At 38.6% G+C, this 10,394-nt stretch overlaps 1 protein-coding gene across 1 annotated transcript; it reads right to left on the reverse strand.

The window, feature by feature from the left end:
- Positions 1 to 247: 247 nt before the first annotated feature.
- On the reverse strand, positions 248 to 1,480 carry LOC119410932 (piggyBac transposable element-derived protein 4-like). The gene has a single exon (XM_037677853.1). The coding sequence runs from the start codon at positions 1,478 to 1,480 to the stop codon at positions 248 to 250; it is 1,233 nt and encodes a 410-aa protein (XP_037533781.1).
- Between the last annotated feature and the right edge of the window lie 8,914 nt (positions 1,481 to 10,394).

Below are 10,394 nucleotides of genomic sequence, written 5' to 3' on the forward strand. Positions count from 1 at the left end.
AAAAAATGCCCTCAAAACAGTGTTTTTTTAAGAAGTATTAGAACACATCTCTAAAGGAACATCCCTGAAGGAACAATCTCCGCTTGTGGTTTTTTTTGGCGTTCCACCCCAAGTCAATCTGGGTCCACAAGACAAATGCATTGTATGCAGACACATCTAGGATGTTGTAAAATACAACCATTGGCCATCTCCTGGTCATTTGCTGGCAAGTGTAGGTGGCAGTCAGCTTGTCCAGGGTGTCCACTCCTCATTTGTTTTTATTGTAGTCCAGGATGATTTCAGGCTTTTTGTCACTTCTTGTTGACACAGCTGCATCTTTGTGAAGAGTGGACATAAGTACCACACTCCGGTTCTTTTTGGGACAGTATGAAACAACACTGGTGGTTTCTGTAAAAGCAAATTTTGAAGACAGTGGAGCCCTGTCTTTCACCTGCAAAATTTCAAGGGGCAGCTCAGGTTTGTTTTTTCTTATTGTGCCCACCATGGTAAGTTTCCTCTTGAGAAGTTCTTGTCCAAGATCATAGCTGGTGAAGAAATTGTCACACGTGATATTGTGACCCCGCAGTCCAGTAGTCATATCAAGGATTACCCGTTTTCCTTGATTCTTCTCAGGGATGCCAGCTGCAAGTTTGCCTGTGTAAATCTGTAGATTCCAGGCATAGCTGGTTTTCGCATCACAGGCTGCCCAGATTTTTATGCCAGATTTGCCTGGCTTACTGGGCATGTATAGCCGGAAGGGGCATTTTCCACGGAAAGGGAGAAGACGCTCATCCACTGTCACCTCTGGTCCTGGGTTGAACATCAGTGGAAGGAGCTTCACCCATCTATCCCAGATGTCTTTGATGGGAGCAAGCTTGTCAGACCGTGCTCTAGTATCTCTGTTGTCAAATCTGAGGACTCTTGAGATCATTTGAAAGGTCTGAAGTGACATTGTTGCGCGGAAAATACTCCTGCCTGTGGACACATCCCAGAGACTAGTAAGGGCCTCATTGCTGGATCTGTACACGCCAGCGAGAAGAAGAACACCAATAAGAGCATCCAGGCACTCCTCATCAATGTCTTTCCAAGTGTCACCGTGAACTTTTTTCCCTTCGAGGTTTGTCATAGCAATGATGACTTTCTTTAGTGACAATGGCATAAACAAATCAAAGCATGTCTTGATGTCACTTACTCGTGTCACAGCAAACCTTGTAATCCCAGGGGTCATCTTCATAACATTTTCAGCAGCTTCCCTGCCATGTGAAACAGGAGGAATCGCACTCCAAGTGATGTTACCCTTTTTGGATTTATAGGTTTCAGTTACAGGAGCAACTTCAGCACCTGTGCCCTCCTCATCCGACGAGTCTGTGTACTCTGATTCATATTCAATAGCATCGTCCTCCTCAGAAACTGGCTCATCTGTGTCACTAGGTGTGTCCTCTGCATCATTTTCAGCAAGGATGTGATCTAGAGCTTCTTGTACTGTGAATCTTCTCTTCATTTTGGTATGCAGCCAAGCTCTAGGTAAAATGGAGTGTCTGTTTCTACATGTCTCTACATGCCCATGTAGAGACACACCCAGGTGGGTGTGTCTACCTAGGTCTGCCTATCAAGATGGGCAGGGCTATCCAGGTAGGCTTATCTCTACATGGGCATGCCTCAACATGTCTCTGCATCTACAGCTGGATGAACTTTTTCAGTTTTTGGGAGCAGAGTATGAGGGACTTATCAATAAAAGTAGTACGGATAAATGGGGATGTTTTGGTCAGTGAAGTAGACAAACAGGTAAAAACAGAAGGCCCTAACATATGTATGACAAAGTTAGTGAGGTCACAGTGTGTTTATGATTTCAGTTTTGACACTGATTATTGGTTGATAGTCTTATACCATAACTGGGTCACAAATGACCCCAGCGCGGCAAGTGCGTGTTGTTCTATAAAAAATAAAAATTAAATTTAGTGGGAAAAAAAATATATTTTTTTTATTTAAATAAAGGTTCCAGACAAAGTCAAAAAGCCTTGATGCAAAAAAAAAATATTTAAAAGACAGTATCATGATTTAAAATTTAAAATGGGTCACTACGGACCCTAACATAGTAGGAAGGTTAATACAGATTTTCTCAAGAAAACACTTTTTTTTCAATTTAGTGATCTGCATTTAAATGAAAATAAAGTCTAGGTAAAACTGGACATGCTGCTAAAATAGCTACAGAAAATAAAACAAAATAACTAAATTTAAAAAACGAGCCTTTACGTTAATAAAGAATCTATATTGAATCCTTTACAACCATTTCAAACCCTTGGTTCCCCCCAGGCACACAAACAATTACAAACGGTCATTCTGGATGTATAATTTCCCACTTTAATAAAGGCAAGTGATATTCTGCGCTTCAAAGAATTTGTCTTCAAAGAATCTGAGTCTGCTAAAGAATCCAACAGTATTTAAAAGTTTGGACAAAAATTGTTTTTTTGAATAATTGTGGAAATAAATGAACAAAACTGCCATGGCTCAGAAAGAAGGAGGCTGATCAGAAAGTTGGTAGTTTGATCCCAGATTCTCATCTTGAGCAAGAATGAAGGTGACAGTGGAAAGGAAAAACTCCCTCAAGAGGAAGAAACCTTTAGCAGAACCAGGCTCAGGACAAGCAGCCATCTGCTTCAACCAGCTGGGTTGGGTAGGAACAGATACACAATGGCAGCCCAAGAATCACATGTTAAGATAGAAATAGTATCAAATGAAAAACTCCAAAGTCCATGCTCAATAATCCAGGTAAAAATCAAACAATGTTCAGTCAGATCATCTGGACGGTTTCAACAAAAACAACAACAATTCAATTGTAACAATTCATTTTAACAAATGAGGTCAATTAAATTGAATTGAATTGAAATTTGTTCTCCAGTAGTCTAAGCCTATGGCAGCAGAAGTCGACCCTAACTATAGGATTTATCTAAAAGGAAAGTCTTAAGCCCAGTCTTAAAACTGGACAATGTGTCAGCCTTACGGACAGAAACTGGAAGTTGGCTCCACAAGAGAGGAGTCTGATAACTGAAAGATCTTCCTCTAATTTCTCTAATTTTAGAAACTCTAGGAACCACAAGTAAGCCTGCAGTCTGAAAGTGAAGTGCTCTGTTAGGAAAATATGGAACAATAAGATCTGTAATATAAGATGGAGCTAAGCTGTTGAGGGCATTGTAGGTTAGATGTAGGATTTTGAATTCAATTCTGGATTTGACAGGGAGACAATGGAGAGAAGCTAAAACTGGAGATACAATCTCTCCCACTAACTCCAGTTAAGACTCTGGCAGCAGCATTTTGGATTAACTGAAGACTTTTTAAAGAAGGTTTTGGACACCATGATAACAAATCATTGCAATAGTCCAGCCTAGACATGATCATTTCATTCATTCTTTAATCCTTAATCCACAACAGTTTGCATCATAGGATTAAACAAAAAGGTTTTCCACCTCACTGATTGTACCCTGATTTAAACTACATTCTTTTGTAATAATAATTACCAAAAACTCCCTCAAAAGAAAATTATTTCTAAAAATTTTACATAGACAATTGATAATCTTTGATGTCCTTAATTTATAAGATTTTTAAAATCAAAGTATTTTTGATTTGTTTAACAATCAACCATTACTAAAATTTTTACCAAGTAAAAATCAAATATTTTAAATAATATTTATACAGTACTAAGTTGTAAGGTTTTTATTTACCAATTATTTTAAAAGGTACAACACATAAAACTAAGCTTATTTGTCTTTTTTCATATCCGAAGAGTACTTCTGTAGATTTAATCTTAATAGGCAGCATGACAGCTCAGTGGTTAGTGCTGCTGCCTCACATCAAGAAGGTCCTGGGTTCAATCCAGCAACTTCAGACGTTATCAGCCCATTAAATGGACGTTATTAGTTGTTATCCTCATAGGTTACATTCACACTGTCTCTCATCCCTCCTAGTAGTGTTAAAGATATGCTGTTATCGCTGATAATGTGCAACGTTGCACGCATGCCAAACCAGAAGGTATTTTTTTGCTAGTTTTATTTACCCTTTTCCTAAACCTAACCATAGAGCTGACCCAGAGCACAGACCCTAAACCTAACCCCCAGACCCATGACTTTTAATCTAACCACGTGACCCTATTATCAGCAATAACAACGTACCTTTCAACCTATTAGAAGGTACAGGAGGGGCAGTCTGAACGCAACCTATGGGGATGATAACAACTAATAATCACCATTTAATGTCTGATAACATTCAACGCAAGTGGTTCAATCTCGGGTTTGGGCCTGGGGTCTTTTGGTGCGAAGTTTGCATGTTCTCTCATGCTTGTGTGGGTTTCTTCCCATAGTTCAAAAACATCAGTGAGGTTGCAACTAAAAAAATTGCATTGATTAAAACCAAACTGACAAAAAGGATCAGAGGTGATGTTGTTAGTCAGTGTGATGTCATATTTCACTGATGCTGTTTGCTCCCAATAAAGTATTTCCTGGATAGCCAAGAGAACTACTTCCTATAAATTTGGAAATTGTGTTTTTAGGAAGAGATGAGCGAGTAAAGAAAAGCTCAGGAAACATTCAGTTGTCTGACCCACGGGGTGACCTGAGCAACAAACTGAGAATCTTGTGGTCTAATTTACTCCACGGCTGAGCTGCTTCAGTAAATTTTCATGCCTGATAAATGACTCTGCGTTTTAAATGGACTCTTTACTAAATAAATCTTGACCATTTTCTTGAAATCTAAGTGTTTTTTTCACCGGACCGTTAACATATTTTTACACCGTGCCCTCTAAACTTCTGGAGAAAGGCCAGCTTTGAGCACATTACGTGTTTTGTTTGATGATTTTATTGCTCGCCCTGAGGGCACACATCCCCTCCCACAACAATGCACCGACATAAGCAAGAAGAAAGCTTAACTCCTCATTGCAGCCTCTGTGGGAAATGCAGCTTTAAACATTGGAAATGTGTGTAGTTTTCATTATAACCCAGATGGCTCACGTTTTCATGGAATTTTAAATGAAGCCTCATTCAGTTTTCAAAAATGTTAATCTTAATATAAATCCACAGAGTTGATCAAAGACTTGTGCGTGTGCCTTGGATCATGAGCTTGCCAAAAGCTGCCTTTGAATGTAAAGTCAACACGGTGCCTCACTGAAGTAAAATAAAAATGAATACATTTTGGCATCTGTCTGCCATAAAAATCAGGTTTCTCTATCCAATTCCAAAAGCAGAGCTGGAAAAGCACAGTATGGGATGAGGAATGAAACCGATTACCATCTCTGACAGTCCCTGCAACAGGATCCAAAGGAGCTGCTGCATATGCAAACAATAGCAGAGTCCATACATGATGCACCGTGTGTGTCTGAGAATTGGTATGTGTGGGTGTGCCGTAGCACTAATGGAAAGCTCCTCACAAAGGGGAGCTTTCAGTTGTCTCCTGAAAACAACCTGCTTTTTTCTGCAGAAGGTGAGTAAAGTGGTGCATTTTGAAAAGTATGAACAGATTTAAGATGTGTTCCAAGAATCTGTTCTGTCTTTTCTAAGGTCACCTATGCATACTGTAGGGTCCTATATGTCTGGTTTGTGTTGTTTTTCCAGCCTTCTTTAACAACAAAACAATTACATTTCAGCGTATTCTATATGCAAAAATTATCAGCAGCTCCAAATGATTTTTGTAACTGACACTTCCCCTTGTCTAACCTGTCAGAAACTGCTCATCTCTTCATAATAGGTTACCCTTTCCATAAGCTCATGACTGCAAACACGTGTTTGATGCTGCTTAAACAAGCCAGAGAAAATTAACTAACACTAAAGAGAGCCATTTTGCAATCTCAGTTGGAAGTCATGTTATCTAGAGTCAAACTGAAAGTACTGAAATAAGTTATGGCATATTGGCATGTCTTAGCAGAAAAGGGAAGAGTGAGTGCAAACAATCAACATAAATATCCTAGGATGGGGTCTGAAGGGACTGCAGCAGCAGCAGGCACTGGACTGTCAGCCAAGGGCCTGATTAATGACAGCTCTGTAGTCCGGAGGTGGTGTTTATTCACAGTCATCCAGCTCTTCACTCGACCCCAAGCATCACAAAAGTAGATTATTCCCTTGCAGATTCCCTCATTATAAATCAAACAGCGGACATTATTTCCAGGAGTATCATTCTTCTGTCTGTACCTCAGCTGAATGTTATTTTATTTTTGGGGGGGAAGAAATATATTAAACTGTGAGCATGACAAATAGAATTAGCCTTTTAAATTAATAGCTAGAAGAAGGATGATCCTTTGCCTTGCAATTCCGCAGGAGTTTTGTTGCGCCTCCAAAATGAAGTGAAAGCAGCACTGAGGAAAAGATTGAAATTAACTCACACGCATCACAGGAAAACTGCCTCAGTGACTTTTTGCAAAAAGAACTGACAAGATCTTTGCTTCTTACTTATTTTATGGACAAGATTTAGTACAATCAAGGTTGGAGGAAAGGTGGGGGACAAGTCTGGTGCTCATCCCAGCAGTCAATGTGTGACAGGTGGGGTTCTCCCTGGATGGGTCATCGGTCCATCACTGGTTCAAAACAAACAGCCATGCACACTCAGTTTTTTTTTTTTGTTTGTTTTGTTTTTTTCTTTCTATTCTATTCTATTTTTTACACTGTATGCCCTTCCTGACGCAACCACCAGACCACTGGGCTACCACAGCCCCTCTGTGTGGAGCGGAGAGCTGCTTTCTAGGGCGCCCAGGGGAGCAGATGATAAGGGTTAAGTGCCTTGCTCAGGTGCCCAGAGTGGGGAAACAGGGTGGAGGCAGGTGTAGATGTTTCACCTTTCTCACGCACATTTTGAAGTTGTCGGTACTGGGAGTTGAACCGGCAAGCTTCCGATCACAGGACCACCTTCTCTAACTATGTGCCACCACTTCCTTTGAGCCACGCACACTCAGTGTAAGGTCAAAACTGGATTGCCAACTGAACAAACATACATTTTTTAGATTGTGGAGGAAATCAAAGTATCCATGCAGAGGAAACCTGCACATGGTGAGAATATGTAAACCCAACACAGAAAAGCCCCATTGAGTTTTAAACCTGAGACCGGGGCGCTAAGTTCTATACTGGTCATATGCAAAATGAATGCTATGGATGGTTTTATAATTTGCAATTGTTACTTTTCCACATTTGTCATTTCAATCTAAACTACAATTAAATGTGGTATAACAGCCACAAATTGAATCAGTAAGCCCAAGTATTATTCTTTTTATTAAGTAATAATAAAAGCTACAGGACATTTTCTTTTGTTCCAAGGATTTTCTCTTTGCATTGACTGATGGTCTCAGCCCATGGTCATAACTGAAGAAACTATGTAACATCTTCAAGAACCATTACATTACATTATAAAATAGAAAAAAAGAACCAAGCAATGATCCTTAAAAAAAACATCCCTTGGCTTCTGATTTCAAAAGTGTTTCTCTCATTTATTTTGTCTAAGCTATTTTTATTATCTGCATAATTTTGTTTTTACCTCTCAGTTTTTTGTTGGAATTTCTTAGGTGGTTTTGGGGTTTGTTTGTTTGTTTCATACTTGATTTCAGATATTTCTTGTGCCACAGTCATATTTTGGTATTATTACTTCCACAAACTATTTATTTATACTTCTTGGTTTTCTTCGTTCTTTAAAGGTTATCCTCTGGTAAATATGAATCTTTTCTTTCCTTCTTCCCGGTGGGGAAAAGTGATTCAAGTGGAGAGCATTTGCACATTTTATTTTGTAAGAAATGTGACTTAATCCTAGAGCAATGATTCCCAAACTTTTCAACTTCTGAACAGTAAAATGAAAATGGTAAAGACTGGAAACAAAAGATAAACTTATTTAAACTAAATACACATTGCTTATAAATGAATAAAGACATAAAGACAACACACACTGCAGCATTGTAAAGTCAAATTATAATAATTATTTCAATTTATGACTGTTGTTTTTATCTTTTGTAGCAATTTTATTGAAAAGAAGTAAGTCAGATTATTTATTTATTTATTTTTGTTTATTTTGATTTATAGAGATCATCATTTTAACATTATTTTTCCAACCTATTGCTTCATGTCCAACAGTGGGGACCACTGTCTTAGTGGACATATAATAACAACTACACTTCCTGATTAGACCATTTATTTAAAATAAAATTATTCTTTGTTAAAGAAAAAAGGCACAAAATGGTACAAATTATTTAATTTCAAAAAGCTTAATAATTTCAGACTAATCCATGATTTAAAGAAATCTAAATGTAATTTAGATATGATCTAATTAATTATTAGCTGATTTACAGAAAACATCAGAATCAGTTTTATTGTCATTGCACTGAAGCGCAATGAAATTACATTTTGGTACAGTCCGTCCGAAAGAAACATAAACAAACAGACATGGGGAGACGGAGGTGACCGAGGCTGCTGGCCTCAAGAGGTGCAGCCCTTTTTCTGATAAGTAAAAATAAACACAAGGGGGAGTGTAGGTGTAAAAAATAAAAAATAAAAAATAAAAAATAAAAAATCTAATCTCACACTGTGTCCTACGTGATGCAATGTGAAAATTGCAACAACAAAAAAAATTACCTTAGCATATGAAACAGTAACATACTGATGACATCATAATACATTTAGGCATGAGGAGGCCGACGAGGGCAGTGAATTGTCTGTGGACACTGCCAGAAAGTTCCATAGTCCTGATAAAGATGGCACAGTGTCTATCAGCCGGCTCAACTCCAACACAGATCCACAGATGTTCTTTGGAGGGGAGTGATAGGGGAGGGGGGAGCAGAGCTTCTCATTCATATAAACAACCAGGAGAAGTTTGAGATAGTTGGCCAATTCAAGGCCGAGTTGGGAAGCCAAATTCAACATATTTTGATTTCTACCTTTACGTTTAACTAAATATGTCAAACCAGGATTTCCCAAATCCCAACTCTAAAGACAAAAACAATATTTTGTCCCAATAAACAAACAAAACTGCTGTCAAATTGGTGTAAATCAAGTTAGAGTAGGGTCTAACCCTCCTTTTAAATTATTATAGTGGAGTAAAACGTACAACTCAATGAATTAAAGTACATCATTGGCAACCACTACAATCAAATTGTCCCTTTCATGGTTCTTCTTTGCACACAATGCACAAAAGCATAAATGGCTCACCTCATAGTGGCCTCATAGTAAAAGAATAAGAATCCATATAATAATAAAAATAACAACCCAATTGTCAGGGAGAAGTGAAAGTGAACACGGCTCACTGTGGCAGGCTGTTGAATGCAGCAGTGAATTAGTTGTTTCTGAGCTGCTGACTGTTGTATTAAATTGTCACATCAATGCTGAAATTGTAAACACTAAATGACCACCCTCCAAGCTGTACATCGATATAAGGTGACATCTGCAGCATAATCATTTATTTTTCATCTGCACAGCTGTCTCTTACGACACTTGTCGCTGTGATTGGATTTTAAAAGGCAGTCTCAAATTTGGTCGTGACACACTGGAAGAAATCAGAATCAATCAAAAAAAAAAAAGCATTTCTTGTGTTCTGGTCTCGGCTTACTTTACAAATCGTGACCGATGCTAAAAGTTGTAAATTTTCCACAGCGTATTTTAAATATTCACACCTTTATTTTTGATTGTTGATAACATTTCCACTTTTAAACACTGTATTCTAAAGAAACTACTACACAGAATATAAACAGACTTGTTCAGTCATACCGATCAGGAAGTAATCCTTCGGGAAAATGGATTAAACTTTTATATTCCGCACAGCTGCTTATGCGAGATTACAAGAATTATGTGCGAATGCAGATAATGTGACGAGTGCTGAGATGTAAGCTGCAGTGAACGGAGCTGACACGCTGTGCACTGTTCGTATATTACATGCATGAGTGTCGACACCTCACATGTGTATGGCTATTGAAAAGCCCAAACTCCTGCCCATTGTTTTAGTTTTATTCCCAGCTGCACCACCACAGCTGTTTAGATACCCTCGGCCCTTCGCTTTTATCTAACCCATGCTGCTTTCTCCGAGGTGTTTCATTGTCTCCATCAACGATAGCAGAGCTCCCTGGCATCATTCCTGAAATGGCCTCAGTATAAAGGCTTCCCGCAGTTTTCTAACAAATCTATTGTTAGATGAAGGCATCGTTGTGCTGGCGCCAGTGGAAGCTTTGTGAATGAACATTTGTTGAAGAAGGCTCAGAACAAGAGGTTTGGCAATACTAATTGTGTGACAATAAACCTACATGCCAAAAAGCTCGATAATTATTGGAAAATCCTGTTGTTTGGAAGGAAACAAAAATGTTCACGACGTCTTGTAGCATTTTCATTGCGTGCCACTAAAAAGGAGAAGGTGAGGAAAGTGTGTGTGTTGGGAGGAGGGTTCTGTTGCTAAAGTATATCATTATCAAC

The sequence above is a fragment of the Nematolebias whitei genome, chromosome 6 (assembly GCF_014905685.2).
Source record: "Nematolebias whitei isolate Nwh7 chromosome 6, NemWhi1, whole genome shotgun sequence".
Lineage (NCBI taxonomy): Eukaryota > Metazoa > Chordata > Actinopteri > Cyprinodontiformes > Rivulidae > Nematolebias > Nematolebias whitei.

Excerpts from the sequence above, each read along its gene's own strand:
- LOC119410932 (XM_037677853.1), bottom strand. The coding sequence starts at position 1,480 with ATGAAGAGAAGATTCACAGTACAAGAAGCTCTAGATCACATCCTTGCT.